Below are 21,260 nucleotides of genomic sequence, written 5' to 3' on the forward strand. Positions count from 1 at the left end.
AATTGAAAATCTAAATTGGCTGAAAATTGAAGAAAAATTTCAAAACATAATCACTTACATTGTCTGACCAATGTTTCACTTTTGAACAGCTGATTTATCCAGTTGGAAGAATCTGGACTTGTAACAAATTTAAAATCTAGTGCCTTGTGCAAAGCAGCTGGTCAGGTAGTGTTCACACTTAAAGGGAAAGTTCATGAATTTTTCAACATTTCTGATTTCTCGCCTTTCTTGCCCCGAGATTAACAAATGGGTGAGTGCAATAACTTTCCTAAGGCCATTTCACACATGCACGGTAACCCAGAACATTCCCGGACATTGCCTTGAGAAGCTGTATATTTGAATGCAAATGTCCGTAACAGTCATACATGCCAGTGCCCAGACAAAGTCCAGGTATTGTCTGCGTAACCCCCATATGTGAATAACGCTGATATGTTTCTGAAATTATGTGGAGCATTTCCAGCTGTGAGAATTCATCTGACATGGAAAATATCTGGATATGAAAACATCTCTGGAGCTTTAACTTGACTTTGACTGTTAACGTTGCAGGTTATAAAGCATTACATTTCCAACGGCAAAATAAACTTGGTTCACATGGTGAATGTTTTGTGAAAAATTGTTGAACCTTTTCTTTAAGGAATGGCTAAAACAAAAAGGATATCACTGTCCGTCTTTCATGTTAACAAATATCAACTTAGCATCCCACATACCTCCCAGTTCTCTGAACTTGTTTGCTGTAGCAGGACCCGAAATTATTAGTGCATGATTACTGTAGCTATGCAGCCTGTTTGCCGTGACTGAAAGTTTTCACGGCCCTGTCGTTACTTGAACTAGTGTAGCAGCTTCTTACTATGCAAGAGGAAGACGATCACATTATTCAGCACTTCTTCAAACACATTCCCCTGCTCCTTGATCTTCACATTCAGCTCTTTTGAGACCACAATACAAAGCTCAGAAGCAAGTATGGGAGGAAGGAAATTGTTTGGAGCATTGCAACACAACTGGAGCATGGTGGCATTCTTCCATTTCTTGGAGTGTTTGAATCCTTTGAGTTACTTCATATTTGGTTGCAAATTTTACATATAGATTTTTCACATTTATTACAGTCCATGCCTCATTTTTGATAACATCCTTATTTTTCAAATATATTTCTATATCAAATTTGATGTACACTGATCAGCAATAACATTAAAGCTACCTTTTTTTTCTAAATTCATTGTGAATTTAATCTGCTTCACATGTAGGTGCACAACTCTCACGGGATGCAGTTGGCCAAATATTTTTGGCTGATGGATGGTGCGAAAAATCCACAGAATCACTGCTGTGTCCGATCCACTGTGTCTGATACCAAAGCAAAACATAGTGAGAAGCCACTACCACATCAATGCCACTTCTGCATTGTGAATAATGATCCATCACACCCAAATAATACCTGCTCTGTGGGGGGTAGGGACCATTGAAAAAGAGGGTGAAAAGGGGCTTGCAGTATATCCAGAGCAACAAAATACTGTACCTTTATGATGATTGGAGCAGAGAAAATGAACAGTGAATGTAGAATCAACAGGGTTATCTTAATGGGGTGGCTGATCTGTATTAAAGTTTTGTTTATAGTGTTTGACATTTAATGAGTTTGAAAGAGAATGAACTACTGCACAAAAATAATCTACAGCTAATGGAGACAAATATATTTTTTGAATATTGTGAATTCAGAAACCCTTTTCAGAGAAGTAAAATCTTATTTGTTGAAACTTTGAATGAGTGTGATTTTTGCTTGATTATGTGTGCTTAAGACAATGTAATTCATTTCCAAAGTTAGAGAGACACTCTGGCCAAACTAAAATGTTTCTCGTCTGTATCTGCTGTAAATATGCTCAATTTAATTTAACATTGGTGACATAGTAGTCTCTAGAGCAAGGTTTTTGAGTTTAAAGATTAGGAATTCATCAGATGATCTGTCAAGTGTCAAAATGTTGAAAGTTTTGTTTAAATATGCCTTGGGGCAAAATCATTTAGCAGCAGGCACTTGAGGGTGGGATGTTTTGGTTGGTCAATGATATTTATTAATTCATTTAAACTAATAATACTATTATCTGAATGCTGCCTTAACAATTCACAAAACTACAAACCTCTCAAACCAACAAATGACGGCCATGACCATATCTTCCCTTATCTGTTAGCCACAATAGCATTCTTGCTCATTTTCAGACATAATAAACAAGGATGGCAAACATCTTAGCGAACAAAATTTCTCTTGCCAAAGCCCAGAAAGTATTCATACCATTTCCCTTCATTGGGAATGTCCTCCACAGCTGTGACCTTTTGTGACATTCATTAACATATAGTTTTGGCATCACCAATCTCTTCCAGTAACATTGCTTCAAATTGGTGCTTTCAGCTTCTTAACGGTGCACTATTAGACATTCCACTGTGCGCACATAGATTTCAGTTGCAACTTCTAGCAAAAGCACCACAGACAGAACAGGAAGCTCTGAAGCAACAATACCTGAGCCTAATGTTACCAAACTCAATGAAACTCTTGGGCTAGAAGGGTATAAAACCAGAAACGTAGAAGCTTATCCATACCTTTATCCAAATCATTCAAAGGAAATTATGTTTAAAAACAGTAGTCATTTGTATATCCTTTATTGCTATTACTTTTCTACTGCTGGAAGAATCACAAATAAATTATGGTTTCTCTTTTACTGATCAGCATTTACATCACCAGCCAACCTAAAAATTCTTAAATATATTTTATGGGTCAATTGGTTGTGTACAACAACAATTCAGGGTTGTTTCTGGCTCCTAATGATCAGAACTCAGAGTAAGTATTCACTGACACATTATGAATGCCATTTCTCACTTTCATGATATAGCTTTTGTTCTTTTTTTCTTCATAATGGTGTTAAACTTCATCTTGTACTCCCTTTGATTCCTTGCAAAAAGGGTGTGAGCTGTTAGATGGTTTGTGCATTCAGTTTACTTTAGCAAGGATCAGCCTGTACCAACACTTCCAAAACAAAAACACTTGTCGACCCCAGGTCCACTCAGGAAAATGCATTTGAAAGTTAGTTTTCCATGAGAAAAATCACAAGCCAGTAAAGCCTGCCTTATTTTCAGTCACCACTGTCGACTGGGTGAGCTCCTGTGTGTCCTGACAGGCTGAGGTCCAAACCGACTTAGGTCTTGAAGCATACACTCATCGTAGGTAGTACTCAATGGCAGCAGAGAAAGCAGCAAAACCTCCACATCCAAGAACTCCAGCCTTAAGACCAGCTAGACAGAGAACAATAGGCAGATATCGGTGACTGAGTAAAGCAAAGACATCGATTACCAAATTATCCAATATATTCATAACCTTGCTAAATTTTTGTTAATAGAAAATATTTATTAGACTTGTATGTGTATTTTGGCTGGAACCAGGTCAAAGATAATATACTAGAAATATTATGAAATTAAACTTTTTGTTTTAATGTAAAAATTATTTTTAACGATAACCAAGTAGGGCTGTTGATTAAAATAAATTAAGTCATTAATGGCACAGTTTGCTTTAATTAATCTCAATTAATCAAGCTGTCTCTTCTTAAACATGGAGGTTCTAATAATGGATATTAAAATGTAAAATTAAAGAATGTCAGTTGAACACAATGGAATTATATTTATAATAGTATAATCTGTTAATATTTTTAACATTATACTTAATATCTTTAAGCTCAATTGCACGATATATCTGGGAAATCTATGCTGGGCCTTGACGTGAGAGTACTCAAAAATAATGCTTCTGTATAGACTATAGTATCAAAACTTAATGAAAACCAAATTAAAATGCTTCAAGCCTTTGACACAAAGTATCTTTATGCTTTAGGATGTCATGGACACAGTAGGGTCCAATCTACTGATTTAACCTATTTGTGGAGTGCCCATTGGGCTCCCTGTGGTGAAACATTTCATTACGAGTGGCATAACAGTTTGGAAATACTGGTCTGTCAAATATTCTCATTTTTAGACGATGTCCAGACATTTGTCAAACAAACTGAGCAGTACTGTTTTTGAATCCAAAATTCTGATCTTTTTTTGCAACCTGGTAAAAAATTTCTTTAAACCTGTAATATAATATGTTCCAATGGACTTACAAACTAATTAGGGTCACTCTAATAGAATAAATTTAAGATGAGTCATACCTCTGAATCCAATTAAACCTCCTGTGACACAGCCACTGTACACTGCATTTTTCCAGTCAGATTTACCACGGTGCTGAAAGAGAAATACATCACATTTCTATAAATCCACCTTATATGCATCAGGGGAATTAATTAATCAAACAAATACATCAAGAAGTTAAAAAATTGGTTAATAATAAAAATTATTCAACCCCCAATGCAAATTAGGTTTATTAACAAAATTTCCAAACTTTCAGCTGTTTGCAATAAACTAATCAAACAAACAAATTGAAGTGTCCAACTCAACTAATATAACAAGTGGTTTCTCCAAATTCAACTCCAAATGCCACTTTTAACAGAACAGCTCATAAGAGCACACATTTCTGAATCACGTGTGGTAACAAAGCATTCATTAGTTGCATCAGGTGTGTTTGAGATCAAATAAATCAATCACATGGACTGGATGGGGCTTTTTTGACTGCAACTCAATGGCAGCAATGCATCTCAAAAAAGGTGGGTCATGGATGTCTACCCTTGCGTAGCATTCCCTCATCTTTTAACAAATGTCTGTAAACTTCTGGGATGTGAAAATAACAATTGCTGGAGTTTTGGGAGAGGAATGTTGCTCCACTCTTGTCTGATGTAGGATTCTAACAGCTCAACACTCCTGGGTTTTCATTGCCAGATCTTTCATTTCATGATGTGCTAAATGTTTTGTATTGGGGAAAGGTCTGGACTGCAGACTCTTCTACAGAATCCTAGTATACCTGGTTTTAATGCATTGCTGTGTGAGGGCCCAAAATCACAAGCATCTAATACTGACCATCAACCTTGTCCACAGGGATACTCGGAATCAATCATTATGATTTTATCCCGTGTAAGTGGTGATATATGGCTTCTGAGAGACCCTGCCTCTCTAAAATGCTCTTTTTATACCAAGTCGTGTGACTTAGAAATAAAAAAGAGCTGGAGAAGCATGTTGCAACTAAGCCTTTTGTTGCCTCTGTCCTAATTTTGAGAGGTGCTGCTGCCTTTAAGATCTAAATGAGTTGATGAAACTATAAGCTACAGGTTTTTGGAATCTGTTCTATGAAGCATTAAAAACAGTACGTTTCAGGCCTATGGATGTGCAGTTTGTCTGGACAATGAAGAATGAAGCATCATGCGAACGGCAAAATGAATTCAATCCAACATCAAGAAATCCCAGCAGAAAACTTCATGCCTTCTGTGAGTTGAATGTCATTAATCCTTCAAACAGGACAATGATCCCAAGCATACCTCAAAGTTCACCAAGGCTTGGTAGCAGTACTCCTGGAAGATTCAGGAATGGCTGTCACAGTCAGCTGACTTGAACCCCATAAAAAAATATTTGGTGGCATTGAAGAAGGCTGTTGCAGCACACAAACCTAAGAATATTAATGAAATGCTCATGAGGAATGGGCTAAGGTTCCTCAGGGACTCTGCTAGAAGAAGGTGTCTGGTTATGTATCATGTCTGCAGCAGGTCATAAGAGCAAATGTGTGCTCTACTGCAGTAGTAATTTAAAGTGGAATTTTGTGTTAAATTTGTAGAAAATGTCTTGTTACATTAACTGTGCTTAGATATTTAAATTGTTGTTTTTTTGGATTAGTGCAAACAGCCGAATGTTAAAAAGAAATTGCTAATAAACCTACAAACACCATTTCCAACTAACATAGTTGTGTAACACATGCAACATGAGTGTATATGAGGGACTAATATTTTAGAATTTCAAAGGCATTTCTGAATCCATTTTACATATTCATTCATTCATTATCTGTAACAGATTATCCAGTTCAGGGTTGCGGCAGGTCCAGAGCCTACCTGGAATCATTGGGCGCAAGGTGGGAATACACCCTGGAGGGGGCGCCAGTCCTTCACAGGGCAACACAGACACACACACGTTCACTCATACCTACGGACAATTTTGAGTCGCCAATCCACCTACCAACGTGTGTTTTTGGACTGTGGGAGGAAACCGGAGCACCCGGAGGAAACCCACGCGGACATGGGGAGAACACACCAACTCCTCACAGACAGTCACCCGGAGCGGGAATCGAACCCACAACCTCCAGGCCCCTGGAGCTGTGTGACTGCGACACTACCTGCTGCACCACCGTGCCGCCCCCATTTTATATATGTGTGATATAATCTTAACCTGTGGATGTAACAATAAACCGTTCAAAGACAATGGTTGCCAGAGATATTACCGAGCCTATGCAGTCATTACCAGTACAGAAACATGTCTGCTTTAACATAGTTCCACCTGAGGGTGCAAAAGACAACAACCAGCCAATACTGGTCTTGTGCCTTGCAAGTAGAGAGTTCTGGGGATTCTCCTAAGCTTTTAATAATATTATGTACTGTACATTATAAACCATCCAAGTTTACTATTTTAAGTTTAGAAATGTAATTCTAAAACTGTTATAAAATTTGCCCACAGCAATCTTTCACAGAATGATGAACCCCTCCCTATCTTCATTTCTGAAAGACTAAGCCTCACTGAGATGCTCATTTAACACCCAGCCATGTCACTGACCTGTTGCAGATTAACGTAATTATTTTTTCATCTAGAATTGCATGATTATAATAACCTTGTGTTGCCACTTTGCAGCTGTTATGGAATGTGTCACTGGCATCAAATTACAAACATACATATTTCTGAAAACATTTAAATTGATTTTGCCCCAGTTCTGAAAACACTGACATTTCTTCAGTGTATTCTCTTTCATTTACATTTTATACAGCATCCAAACTTTTGAAACAGGGACAGCAAATTGTAATGGAGCTTGAATAGTTTTTACTGCAACTACAGCTATTTTCCTCTTCAGAGTCCTCCTAAATAGTGCTGCTGTATGGTCAGTGGAGAGGATAAATTGGACAGTGGGTGTAGATACGAGGTTGGTGATCATAAGGCAGTGATCCGTGTTATAACGTAGGTAAAACTAAGTATTGGGGATAACCTCAAATAATACTGGATTCTTTGGAGTAAAGGTTTGGAAAAAGATAAACCAACACATGCACAATATAACTACTTATAGTAGTAATGTTGTCTTTATTCTAATATAATGATTTTTTGGGGGTTGTTTATTAATTTTTTGTTTGATTTTTAGCAACAAACAAACTCCTACTGCTCAAATAAATAGCCTTTCAAATCTCATTTTCTCTGGTGCCTAAAACTTTATATATATATATATATAAATTAATGTCATGAACATCCCATGAGACTCCACAAAGTGAAACTGCGAAGGAAAAATAAATAATGCGTGAAACTTACAGATTCTATGATGCACTCTGTACATGAGAACATGGCACCGACAATAGCAAAATTTTTAGCGTAGGACATTCCTCTCTGTCCCATATCTCTTAAAACTTCTCTTGCTGTTGGTGTTTTGAGTGGATCTTTGGGATCAAACCCAACATTGCTGTCAATTCCTGCTGTGAACACTCCAAAAGCACCTCCCAACACAAAACCTAGCAACAAAAAAAAAACAACACACTCAAAATCCGAGTACAGTGCAGATGAGCATAAATTATAGTTAGACAGAATATCTTGATTACAGTGTAGTCGAAAGTTAAGAGTAGTATAGACTAGTAAATACTGCTATGTGAATATAATTAAATTAAAACTGAACTGAAAGCATGCTCTGCAGCTGAGAGTATGACTGGTGTATCTGAGTGTCTAAACAGTGGTTACTGAGAGCAAAGTAGTTAAGAGTATTTTAGTACAGTGAAGTTAATATCTTTATTCAGTTATCTGAGAGTGTTTGAGGACAGTGTAGTTCATTTAACACAACGTAGTTGAGAGTATCTGAGTAAAGTACGTACCTCCTACACAGGCCAGGGCTGCTTTAAAGGCGCAGCTCTCCATTGCGCGCTCAATCATCTTCTGCTCCTCTGTTTTATGGGGGCTCGGTAAGCCCCCCATCACGCTAGAGTTGAGTTCTTTAACCTGCCTCTTGCTCCCGATGAGGTGCTCCAATAAAAGGCTGTACTGTAAGTGTTCATTCTGCTGTTCTCCTCGCGGAGCGGTGTCTCCTGCGGGGGCCGCCATCATACAACAGTCACCAGGTAAACGTAGCTGCAGAATGTAACCACAGATTCGACTAAACCCATGAGCCGTATTTATTATTCGAAAGTCGTTTTTTTGGCCGGTTAACCAGTAAAAACAGAAGTCTTAACTTGAGGAGTTGCAACATATACAATTTATAAATTTGCATATTTTTACACGTTTTGGCGCATAAATACGTTACATTTGACCGCCTCAGATTCGACAATTTTGACGGGTACTGTCTATGGTTTGACCTTCTGTAGATATATCACTAACCGCAACGATAGTGTTGTGTTTTAAATGTCTGTATTGGAATGAAATAATTATAGAGGATTATTCCCATTACCAAGCTTTCCGTATGTTTATATTCAGTGTTAAACGAGACAATATAAAGTCGACACTAGATCGTTTAAATGTGTTTTTTTGTCTCTGCATTTTATTACACAACATATATTTATTTGACAAAGTGGTGGAAATAATAATTTAAAAAATATTGTGACGATGACCACGGACTATTGTGGGTGACTTCCATCACTGTCCTTGTCCTTCAGGCTTAACAGTAATTCCACTTTCGACCAGCAGAGGGCACGATTTTACTTAGCAGAGAGTTGAGTCTTATCCAGCGCCTTATATAACAAAATTTCCACAGTCAACATTCTCTTTAGAAATCTTAATTAAGTGATTGTGAATTAAAAATCTTAGCAACGTGTACAGACACATTTCAAAGTTCCCGTGGATTCTCTATTTTATTTTTCTCTACCACTGGCCTCCTGTCTCCCATATTTTCCCGTAATTCTCACATATTTTTAACCTTCCTAAAATTCAGCAGTAGCATTGTAGGCATGCAGCAATAACCACGTTTTATGTGTTTGCTACATTCCCTATTCATTACTCAAACACTCAAAAACTTTAATAATGCCGTTTCAGAAGCTTGTATATAACCTGTGTATGAATAACAAATCCGGTCAGAAGTGCAGAGAATGCATTTGAGACGTGCAAAATTTTCCATTTGATCCTATCACGAAAATGCTAATGTAGCTAACAGATTTTATCAGTGTTTTTCTCCTCTTTAACCACACTGATGCAAAATTGTGGTGGATATCTGTACTTCTGATTGTTGTAAGATAAATTTATCTGTTATTCCCAGCTGTATAGCATAAGTGCTGCACTCAATTACTTTTTTTTTTACTAAAGAAACAAATATGAGCGTGTTGTGTGCAAGATTGCAGTACTTTAGGGAAGATATATTTGTATCTATTTGTATATACATGTGTGCAGTTCCAGGGTAAGTCCTAGTAATCCTCACCCAAGCAGGGTTGGCACTAGCTGTACAAAATGGCTGTACAACAAAAAAGGTTTGTTGTAGCATTCACCTTCAAACTATTTTAATTTCATGACCTTTCTCTTACTCTTTCTATTGCACTTTCCCTCCCTCCCAATCCCTCACTCTCTTATGCACTCCTTTCATCCATTGTTTCCTCCTTAGTCTCTACCATTACCCTTCACTCTGGCTTATTCCTTCCATCACACTCCTCCTTTTTCCCCACTATCCAACCCCTTACTCCCTTTCTTAATACCTAATTTCCTCACTTCCTCCTTCTCTCCCTCTCAGTCATAATTCCTAACTGCTTGTCCCTCCTTCCCTCCCTTTGGTGTTCCTTTCATTTATTCCCTTTCTCCCTCCTTCCCCTTTCATCTCATTCTCTCCTTTTCATTTCTCACGCACTGCCACCTTCTCTTCCTCTCTCCCTCACTCACTTCTTCTTTTTCTCCCTCAACACTCCCTCTATCCCTTGCTTAATCATAGTCTCATTCTATCCCTCATACTACTCACTCCCCCCCACCACCCCTTTCTCTATTACTCACTTCCTCAGTGTATTACCTCAACTTTGGTACATTTTGCTCATGTACATTTTTTTTAGAAATTCTGCTGATACAATGGCACCGGGCATCTCAGTAAGCTTGGAAAACATTTGAATTGTCCAGATCATCTTTGCCAGCTTACAAAAGCCTGTGTTGGCTAACTGTGCTTGTGATCAGGAGAAAACAAGGACGTTCTGAAAAATATGTTGGATTTCCCTTTAACAGGGCAACGTAATGGCTGGCTTTCACCAGTACAGGTGCTCCACAGTGTTGTATACTCTGCCCACTGCTCTTCTCCCTGTACACCAATGCCTGTACCTCCACTGACCCCTCTGTCAAAATTTTGAAGTTCACAGAAGACACCGCTATAATCGGCCTCATTCATGACAGTGATGTGTCTGCTTACAGATGGTTGGTTGATCAGTTGTCCACTGGAGCAGCCACAACCATCTTGAGCTGAAATAATGAAGATGAGAGTGGACTTCAGGAGAAGCCGCTCAGCCATGCCAACCCTCATCATCCTTGACAGAACCGTGATGACTGTGGAGTCCCGTAAATTCCTGGGCACAATGATCACCAGGGACCTGAAGTGGGACAACAGCATCAGCTCCATCATCAAGTGAGCTCAGCAGAGGTTGTACTTCCAGAGTCAGCTGAGGAAGTTCAACCTGCCCCAGGAGCTAATAGTGCAGTTTTATACAGCCATTGTAGAGTCTGTCATCACATCCATCACAGTATGGAGCAGCTCATCCACCAAACAGGACATTCATAGACTGCAACGCACCATCAGGTCTGCGGAGAAGACCACTAGTGTTAAGCTGCCAAAACTGCTGGCAAATCATCTCCAGTCCCTCACACACTGGGCACCACCTGTTCCAGCACTTTTCCTCAGGCTGGCACTTTAGCAAAATTAGGATAAGGACAACCAGGCTACAGAGAAGCTTCTTCCCACATGCCATCATACTCCTGAACAGCTGACATTACTATTACACAAAACACTATATCTTCTGGTCTCTTCTTTCCTCTGCACTTTAAAATTCTTGGTGTATAACACAAACTATACACTCCATCCTCTGTACTTAAACTCTCCATCTAGTGCAACTTCAGGATCTTCTCTCGCCTGCCCTTGTCACTTTGTCACTATTGCACATAAATGCTGCACCCAGCACTTGAATATAAAACATGCACAATGTAAAGTTTACAGATATGACTGAATGCATGTATGTGATAGTATTTTTAGTACTATTTTTGTACTGCTGTGAAATTTTGTCAATCTATGTGCACTGTGAGATACTGTAACCTAAACCAAATTCTTTGTATATGTGAACATATGTGGCCAATAAAGCTTGATTCTGATTCTGAGGTGTATGTGCCATGGTGGGTCATCTCCATCCTATCTTCCATCTCTCCTACTTTGATTGTTCTTGCATAACTCTATTGAATGTTGGTATTCAGCACTTGGTTTAGTCCAGTGGGCCATTACCATATTCCAAGGAAATTAGATAATAAACAAGGGATTCATGAGCACTGTCACATAGCTCTTTAGAAAATGCCTTTATTATAAAAACGTGCATCTTTTTGATTACACTGGCAACAATATGACACCAAGAGGAGTAAAATAATAAAAACAGCCATAATAATTTAATACACAATATAGTCTTTAGAATACTGACCAAGTAGAAAGATTCATATTGCAATAATATGCTGCAGTGTTGAATATTTACAGAACTTTACTGGATCTAACTTTCCAAGATAATACCAAAATGACAATTCTTACCAGCACTGTTAACCTTACTTGTTTGATAAACATTGTTCATTTGATTCTGGAGATTTCTTTTGATTTTGTTCATACTAAGCACACTCACGATGAGTTTTAAACCACAAAGTGAGACACTGTGTTTGTGTAACATTGCTTGTTTAACGCTACATTACCTCTGAAAGAGCTGGACTTTGCCAGGCTGAGACAGAAGGTTTGTTTCAAAACTAGGAAGCCTTTGCAGGCCAGGCCAAAATGACCTTGAATATGTGGCATATTTTGATGGTGGATACTGCTTTGTAAATTGAGTGGAGGTTCTTTCAGGTCTACAAACTTGATGAAGGTGGATCTCAGAAGGTTTTCGAGTGTGTTAATAATATTCTAAAACATTAAAGCTGAGAGGACATTAAATAACCTTCATTTGAATTTCAAAACTTCAGTTTCATACATACAATTTATCATAAAATATGCAACATTATATTTATAGTATATTAGTAGTGTTAATTATATAATGTAATCACAACAATAATGTTAAAATGCTAATACTTCCTTGTATTTTTGGGAGGAAGTGTAAAATGTATGAAAACCTAGAGAATTGTCTATGTTTTTGAATTAGAATTAGAATCTCTTAATTTGCTGTGTAAAAGCTTCAGGGATAGCATCAGAAACACGTTTTAATAGTGATAATTAACACTACATCACAGCTCAAGGCTCAAAAACAGAACAGGAGATGTGTGTGTGTTTGTGTGTGCACATGTGAAAAAGAAAGAGTGAGAAAGGAGGAAGGGTAAGAGAGAGTGTTATATTTAATACATATTTTAGCATAAATATGAAATATACCTTCTGAAGTCAACAGTAGCGATGCTGTGTTTACATCACTAGGTAAAACCACTTATACGCTCTCTAAAAAGAGTGAATTAAGGGAGGAATTTGTGGCCAAATTTGTTGAATTGCTTAATTAATGTAAAAAAAAATGACGTGTTAATGTCCTGCATGCGTTAATATGCTACATTAACATGTTATTTCTGACAGCACTAAAAAAAAAAAAAAACACATGTTAAAAATAAATGATTCACTTTGCTTATTGAGGAGTATGTCTTACTGATTAGAAGCCTCCAAAGCACTCCTAATCAGTCATCATTCCACCACGACCCTCAAGGTCATCGTTTTCAAGCAGTAGCCAAAGATCAATTCTTCTTACAGTGATGTGAAAACCGTCAAGCATATGAGGCCACAGATATAAGTATCTGGACAAGCATGGAGAAACAGGGCACTTGAGCGATGATGTATGCTAGTGACCGTGTTGGTGCTTTTAAGGCTAAAAGGTAAGCCACACTGTGAACCACTCGACCCAAGAAGAAGACCAGAAAGTGACCCCGTGCCACTGCCAATGAGGGTTCAGTCAAAGTGTAGATGGCCCCCAGGAACAAGAAGGGAAAGATGTTCTCCATGTCATTGATATGAGCTCTGAAAAACAAACAGAAATAGAACAATGTTACCATAATTCCAAAACAATAATTTATAGCCCAAATTATGCATATCTTTGTTGAAAAAACCCCCACAGAAAATGTATTTACTTCTTGTGCCCTAAACGTTAAAAGGGTCAGTAACAAATAATCAAAAACAAAAGGTAAATCACCTGGCTAAAGACAAGAGCAACTACTTTAAAGGCGCGTAGAATTTTGTTCATTTTTACAGTCAGTATGACATACAGTTCCAGAAAACACAAAACCAAACCTTTCTGCGATTGTTTAATATCTTTCTTAGGAACAGAAACTTCATTGTTCCAGCACAAAATTAAGAAGCAAACTTTATTCACCAAATTATTTTGGCTGAGCCATTGTATAAATTTTAGAAGAGATCTGGTTGTGTATATAAATATATACACCGGTCAACCATAACATTAGTTTTTATCTTTAGCATTGTTGTGGAAAGCGTTCATTTTTAAGCTATGAGGAGATTGTTAAGCTTGATGATCAAATGACAGAAAGGCCATTCTCTTTAAAAGAGAACCTGGACTGTGTCGTAATCTGAAACCACTCTACTTCAATAGTTTAACTGTTGGTTCAAACACATCCCAAAATGAATGGGAGTAAATGAATATTGAATGGCCCTCTCGTAGCTCCACCACTCACTTACTGTTGCACGCATTGGAAGACAAATCCTGGGGGACTGGAAAGATACCTCTATCCCCATCTCTATCTCTTTCCTTTATGTAATTGATTTGGGACAAATCCCTTTTCATTTTTGCCGCGTCATCATCCATGAGCGTGATATTGGTGAACAAAGTCAACAGAGCAGTGCAGCGTGGCTTTAGGGGTTTAGAGGTAGCCTTCAGTGAGTTTAAAATCCTGGTTTATAACAGAAGAGTGACAACATGCAACAAACGTTTGAAACAAACAAGACACTGATGTCTTTGGACCCTAAAAGCCATGTTCCATTTTGAACCAATACTTTATTCCATATATTTGAGCTTAGACTGTTAAGAAGGGAGGGCCAGATACTCCACAGCTCCCAAACTCCTAAACAGAGAATGTGGTCTTCACTTTTACTAGGTCAATCAGAGTTCGCTGTCTATCATTAGTACTGTAGTCAATGGAGTCACAGGGCCTCCAACAGACGTTTGTTTTGCAGCGGCGCTGAGAGCAGCAGGTCAGAGCTGGGAACTTACAGCTCTGATTTTAGATAAAACTAATGTTAGCACTGTGTCCTGGAGGAACTACATTTCATTTTTCTCTCAACACGTCTTTGATGAAAATAAAGCTAACAGACTTTTAGTATCAAAGTAATTCTTTATACATAAAAATCACATCAACAATTTTGACATTCCTACATTCAGTTGAGGAAGTTGGCAAATGAATATCTGATGGAAACACAAGATATATGAGCAGGAGACGCTGCATAAAGCACACAACCACCCCTATACACAATACAACAATTGTGCCCACCCACGTTTCCCCAGGCGCACATAAAAAGGTCGTTTTCTCACTACGCCACTGATAAGGAGTCTGTAAACACTCCCAAATAAGTCTGTTTAGTTTACACTAGGTGCTTATAGACTTCATTCCAGTGATATAGAGTACATTTCATTTCCTGCTACTATACAAATGACTTAGTGAAGTATATACCACAGAGAACCAGAAGTAATATTGCATCTAGCTTCATTTATCTGACAGTTATTACATTACAATTTTATTATGTATTACTGGCTGGAGAAATAAACTAAAGATATCATCACTATTATTAATAATATTATTTAATAACAGCTTCTATCTTCATCTGACTTGTTTGTTAATGTTCTTTACAATATGCATTTAAAATTTGCAGAGATTTGTTTTCTGTATATCCAAAGTTAATTGGTTGCTTATCCTTTTTCTCTTGATCTAACAATTCCAATTTGTTCATCAACTGGCTCTTGCATAAATTAAAAGTCCCACTATATAGTGTTTAATGTTATTGGGTTATTTTTACTTCAACTTAAAAATTCCTGCATTTGTACTTTTTTTTGTTTGTTTGTCTTTCCCCTTGCTCACCTTATAAAGGTCTCCTGAAAGTCAATGATTTATACTCAGTTGCTGTATTGACTGGGAGTTGCTTTTGGATTTTGCACACTGTTGGTTTCATTTACAGTCTTCGTGACATTGTTCGTGACATACATGCACACACAAGAAAGTCCTGACATCTGGTTTAGATCAGGGGATTGAGATAGAAGTTATGAGTCAGACTCTTTGGCCCCATGCCAAGACACTGAATCTTTACAATCTGTGACTAAATATTCAATCTTGGAGCATAGGAAGTTTTCTTGTGTAACTATTTGAACGTCACTTTCTCCAAGCAGGGAATAACACTGGATGGTGTTGCCAAAGCGCTCAGAAGTGGTAAAATTCATGCTGGCTCATAACTGTGACGTCTCACTGGGGATTTTCCCTTCTTGCAGAGCGTAAGTCAATACCACTAAATCCTGCATTAGCCAACTACCTCTGCTCAGCAAAGCCACAAGCACTTTCCTTTATGAACCATTTCCTCCTAAATTCTACCAATGGCTTCTATTTACTTTCTATTTATTCACTTTACACATTGCTTCTATTAATATTTTTTTAAACACTAAATCGATAGATCTATGTGTGGATGACAGCCATATCTGGATATATTCAATCATACATTGTCTGTAACCGCTTATCCAGTTCAGGGTCACGGTGGGTCCGGAGCCTACCCGGAATCATTGGACTCAAGGCAGGAACACACCCTGAAGGGGGCGCCAGTCCTTCAGAGGGTGACACACATAGACACACATACTCATATTCCCTCACATCAATGAACACTTTTGGGAGGAAACACACTTAACTCCTGACCGACAGTCACCCAGAGCAGGTCCCTGGAGTTGTGTGACTGCCCCACTACCTGCTGTGCCACCGTGCCTTATCTTGGATATATGTTACCTTTGTTAAATTGTTAAATGTATTCACTTCAGAAGTCCACTTAAACATTGAATAATACCACAAAACAGAAATGTAATAATGAGGTTACTTGTTATGGGGCCATCTATCCTTCTTCACTGCAGATTTTGTATAATTTAAAATACTAGAGGAAGAGATTTGGATAGAGGCTATTTTTTTTCTTTTTTTTAGCAGCCATCAATGATAAATACACTGGTGTCAGTTACTTGCTGAAGTGGCATCATATATATATGCTGAGTCTTCCGGTTTTACTTCCCTTTTTAAGCATTGGCACGCTGCAGCCTGAACAAATACTAGAAATTGCTTTGTACTTGTTGGCCATTACAAGTTTGAAATCTGAGCTGGAAATCTGATAACGGCAATCTAAATTCTGCAATTTCCTATGGGAGTAATAAAGTGGTATTTCATCTTACCTTTTATAGTATATTAAATGTAAACTAATACATTATCAATGGGCTTGATTATGCTATATATTATACAAAATAACTGGTCACATTTTGCCAGTGCTTATGTTTGACTGACAGTTTTATCACATTTTTAACAGCTCTAAACTTAAGTTACCTTTAGGGTTAAAGATGGATAGCATTAATATTAAGATTACATTAAAGAGTAGATATGTGTGATATTCAAACTATACTTTCATTAAAGTCTTTAAGTTAAAAGTATTTTTAAAGACCTTTAACTTCTGTGCATTTCAGCCTTTTCATCTGGATTCCATTTGTATTTCGCAGTTTCTGTCAGTGTTTGGTGTAAGGGTATTGACAAGAGCAAAGCAGTGAGCATATGTTGCTTTTTGTTTGATGAGACATACAAACAAGTGGCATAGCCAGAAACTGACCTTTAGGTGGCCCAAAATTGGGCAAGCACAATTATTCTCCCTAGAATAAAAGACAAATGTAAACCTCAGAGGTGCAGAGGAAATAATTTTGATAATGCTTTTGGTTTTGGCTGAGCCATTGCACCTATGTTCTTGATAGGAGAGGGGTGAGGGATGCACTTTACGCAGCATATCATGTGCTCTCATCACATGAGAAGGGTATCTCTGCAGGCTGAAGGCACCTCCAAATGGGAGGTACAGCTCCCAGGGGGAGATACAACCTAACAGTAAACCTATCCCTAACCATAACCTCCCACTTGCTAGTATCCACCTACTTACTGTGTATGTCCCTTCCACTTGCTGGTCTCCGGCCTGCAGAAATATATATTTCATCCACTCGCGCTCAAGCTCTAGTGCTAGAATTCGATATGCCACAATAAATGATGGGATTTACAGGCTGTTCTATTTAGCAAGTGAACAAATGAATCCTCATTATTTTGAGCAAAGGGAGAACAGCATCCTGGTAATTTAACTGTTCTTGAATACTGGAATGTAACTTCAGCAGTGAAACGTGAAATCAAGCAAGAACACAAGAAGGTAAATACACAAGAATTCATATTGAAAAACAGCAGTGAGTCCATGCACGTAAATTCGCACACAGGGAAATAGCTCTGGCTGAATAAGTGGGCCATAGTTCAATTTGGGATGACCTGGCTTTGATCTTGAATCTAACAGCTCTTGGAGGTCTAAAACCAAAAGATGACGGATCCTCTTTCAGAAACTGCCTTTGTTACATATGTATGCAAAGAACTGTGACTTAGACATAAACATTTCCAGTGAAAACCTATCATCACCCTCTATATTAGAATAAATACATATAGCTTTGCAGGGATGGTCCAACTGACACAATTAATTATATTTCCCCTCCACACATACAAATATTACTGATTTGAATTTTAAAGTAAAATATTACAGAATTCAGGTTCAATATTAAAGCTACTTAAAGGTAATAGTACTATAAGCAATGTGTCATTAGTATATTAGTAATATGTTGTAATTAAGGATATGTTGTTACCACCACCACAACCAGACAACCAAGTTTAAAGTCTAAAGATGGTTAATACCAACAGACACTTTCTGGTCCCAGCAAGTCTTCTATGACACACCTCATGAATGCCATATTAGTTAGATCCCTGTCAAGCTAACAGATGATATCAGAAACTGAAATTTGGTTTCTTCATGATACTTATTATTATATTACATTCATACATATAATGCAGACACTATTTTAAATGGTGCAACAAATGGTAGCTTGGCAACAATGCAGCGAAGACAAGGAGTGGAGCTTTTGAAAAATGGATTTTATGATATGTTTCTCAATCAGCTCAAATCCTCTGTTCGGTAGGAAGGAAGAATGTGTTTAATGGGCTTGTTACTCTATGGTGGAGTTTCCTGAGTTTGGAACTGAGTCAAAAGAAGCATTAGGCTTAGTTTAAAGAGGCCTGTTTTCTTCTCTACTTTTGAAGTCTGAACAGTGTGCCAAAAGATTATAATCCAATTTAAACAATATATGTAGCATATCAAAAGGCTCAACTGTGCAAATGATCGTACAAATATCTTTAAATGGAGACCTTCCTTCCAGGATATCTGACCTGGTTTTATAAATATGGTTTTAAGACTTCTTTCTCCCATCATGTACACATACATGTATACATTTCCCTTTTACACACACAAGAATGGCCTAGAATACATTTGAGTGTTAATAGCAACTGCACCACTGCAGAGATTTTTCAGCCTACTAAACATGACTGAGTGAGTTACAAGCCTGATTCTTGAAGTCTGTAACATCTAAATAATAACAGAATCTGAAAAAGTTATTGCTTGCAATATTTCTGCTAACCTTTTAAATGTTAACCTTTTAATTCCTTTGATTGTTCAAAATAAAAATAATGAGATACAATTTTTTATGACACATTAGTCAGATCAGATCAAACTGATTACAACATGCTGACTTTCATTGTGTGCCATAATGTGAATTTGTGTTGTGTGGCTAGAACGTAATGAGAGATTAAATGGGAGGGGTGCGACCACAGATTTAAAAACAACTTACTACTCTCCACTAATGCAGTCATGATGAAATAAACAGGATAGCACAACTACAGCGTTCTTAATCTCAAAAAAATCATGTCACAACAGTATAACAATATGTAAACACACTGCTTGGTCACCAGTGGTTTCATAATTATTTAAAAAAAATGTGGATAGTGAAAACAACAAAAAGAAATAATACTACTAATAATAGCAATTAAAAAACAACCTCCAAAAAAGGTGGAAATTGCTTTTAATGCTGTTAAAAATGTTAAACTGCGAAGGTTGATTAATGTGAAAATGCTCTGTAAATGCTACACATGTTCAACACGACGAAGTCTTTCCATTATGACCATGTTTTAGTGAAGGTGATGTGCATGTATACCTCAAATGTAAACAAACTTGACCAAATACTTTATAATTTCTTAATTTGAAGTGGAAAAAATTTGACTGAGCTGCGCTGTGTTAATATATGTGCTAGCTGATTTAGCAGAAGCAGCTCTGAGAGTTAAATGCTCACAGTGCTTACTTAAATCCTGTTGATGGAATCTAATACATAGTTCATTACTTATTTTAAAGATATGTAATTTGAGTTGTAAGTTCAATTTACATAGTTTAGTATTATGTAGCCTGAAAACAGGTTCTTGAGTAAATGTAGCTCAACTACTTTAGAATTCTTGTAACAGTTCAAACAACATATTGTCTACAAACACTGCAAGATTCAGCATTAAAAAACACCTGAATCAAAATTCAGTACGCCCTTTTTCTCTCTGCATCCATACATTACTCTGAGTCAGAAAAATAGTAGTGAAAGTAAGAGATGGAACAGATAAGGGGAAAAATGCGGGTGAAGAAAAAACTTTCCCCCAGGGCATATGTATCACTTCCCAGCAAGCTTCAACAGTAACCCACCAGCCCTCTCACTACTGAGCAGAACACTGGCTGTGAAAGGTATTACGTTTTGTATAAATAACGCACTTAAAGCCAAAGTGAATTAAAGTTAAGTAAGACTTGCTTTTCTTTTTTTAACAGCAACCTATTAAGTATTTTCAGTAAGTAAACCAATAAAACTCTAGATTGGTCAAATCATAAAATGACAATGTCATATATTTATGCGCAACATGTAAAGTTTTCAGTGCTATGTTAGCTTTCTTACCGTCTGCACCTCTCTACGTATGGATCTGTACGGCAGAACTGCTCGCCTCCGTGCCGAATCGCGTCTTCCACATTGGCGAAACTCTGAAAAGAACGCATATTTTACGTAAAACACACCTTTTGCATGCAATAGCAACTGTTTGCAACTGAATACACAATGTAACGCAAGATGGAGCTCGAGCATGTAAACTTTAATATTCTGGCAAACATTAAAAAAAAGCCAGTTTTCACACTCTAACCTTTTTTCGCAGTCTCACTTGGCCGGTGATGATGGCAATGATGTACATCTTGAGGATTAAAAGCGTGCCGTAGAACGTAAAGCACGAGAAAACCGGGTTCCCCAGCATGGCTTCGTCCTGCTCTTGACTCAGTAAAGGAGCTGACTGCTCTGCTCTGATTCACCACAGAACTCAACTGTGCTTTCAAAGGAGAACAAATACATATTTCGCGAGGCTGGAGAATAAAAGTAGGCGGACACCAGCAAGTGGGAGGGATATGGTAGAGACAGGCTCCGGGTGGTGATAGGTTAGTATTAGTTTGTACGTCCCACTTGGACCTGCCTCCAGCCCTGCAGACACTGTGACGTCACTTTCCTGCTGGAACAAGATCCCTTGATCTTATTTATGTAGGGATAAGGCATTTCCTAACATAGGAATACTTCAAAGATGAAGAAAAGCTGTCCCTTTTTACACAATATAATCATTAGCAGCATTTCTCATTTGCTGCACAGAGTCACAGAGAATTAGTTGTTGCTCTTAGCTAGGAGTTAGCTATCTGATTTTTTTGAGACAGAAGCTAGGTGTTGAGCCATTGGTAGACCTATGGTGTGCAGATATTAAACCTAAGGAGCTAGATGTTTCACCTAAAAGAGGACGTCTGGGCACCCTAGATGACTTTATTG

General features: G+C 37.7%; 2 protein-coding genes across 2 annotated transcripts; both read right to left on the reverse strand.

The window, feature by feature from the left end:
- Nucleotides 1-1,250: 1,250 nt before the first annotated feature.
- Nucleotides 1,251-8,278, reverse strand: timm22 (translocase of inner mitochondrial membrane 22 homolog (yeast)). Its single transcript, XM_066657429.1, has 4 exons — nucleotides 8,001-8,278; nucleotides 7,450-7,646; nucleotides 4,176-4,248; nucleotides 1,251-3,270 (listed from the first exon to the last, which is right to left on the reverse strand). The coding sequence occupies exons 1-4, from the start codon at nucleotides 8,227-8,229 to the stop codon at nucleotides 3,194-3,196; spliced, it is 576 nt and encodes a 191-aa protein (XP_066513526.1). The 5' UTR covers nucleotides 8,230-8,278; the 3' UTR covers nucleotides 1,251-3,193.
- A 3,352-nt stretch (nucleotides 8,279-11,630) lies between these two features.
- Nucleotides 11,631-20,778, reverse strand: ptges (prostaglandin E synthase). The gene is made up of 3 exons (XM_066661200.1): nucleotides 20,599-20,778; nucleotides 20,361-20,443; nucleotides 11,631-13,309 (listed from the first exon to the last, which is right to left on the reverse strand). The coding sequence occupies exons 1-3, from the start codon at nucleotides 20,704-20,706 to the stop codon at nucleotides 13,060-13,062; spliced, it is 441 nt and encodes a 146-aa protein (XP_066517297.1). The 5' UTR covers nucleotides 20,707-20,778; the 3' UTR covers nucleotides 11,631-13,059.
- Between the last annotated feature and the right edge of the window lie 482 nt (nucleotides 20,779-21,260).

This window comes from Hoplias malabaricus, chromosome 2 (genome assembly GCF_029633855.1).
Source record: "Hoplias malabaricus isolate fHopMal1 chromosome 2, fHopMal1.hap1, whole genome shotgun sequence".
Classification (NCBI taxonomy): Eukaryota; Metazoa; Chordata; class Actinopteri; order Characiformes; family Erythrinidae; genus Hoplias; species Hoplias malabaricus.

Excerpts from the sequence above, each read along its gene's own strand:
- timm22 (XM_066657429.1), bottom strand. The coding sequence starts at position 8,229 with ATGATGGCGGCCCCCGCAGGAGACACCGCTCCGCGAGGAGAACAGCAG. Across the intron at positions 4,249-7,449 it reads CAGAGTGCATCATAGAATCT|CACCGTGGTAAATCTGACTG; the intron begins GTAAGTTTCACG and ends TTTCTCTTTCAG. Across the intron at positions 3,271-4,175 it reads AGGTTTAATTGGATTCAGAG|CTGGTCTTAAGGCTGGAGTT; the intron begins GTATGACTCATC and ends TTCTCTGTCTAG.
- ptges (XM_066661200.1), bottom strand. The coding sequence starts at position 20,706 with ATGCTGGGGAACCCGGTTTTCTCGTGCTTTACGTTCTACGGCACGCTT. Across the intron at positions 20,444-20,598 it reads AAGTGAGACTGCGAAAAAAG|AGTTTCGCCAATGTGGAAGA; the intron begins GTTAGAGTGTGA and ends CGTTCTTTTCAG. Across the intron at positions 13,310-20,360 it reads TACGTAGAGAGGTGCAGACG|AGCTCATATCAATGACATGG; the intron begins GTAAGAAAGCTA and ends TTTGTTTTTCAG.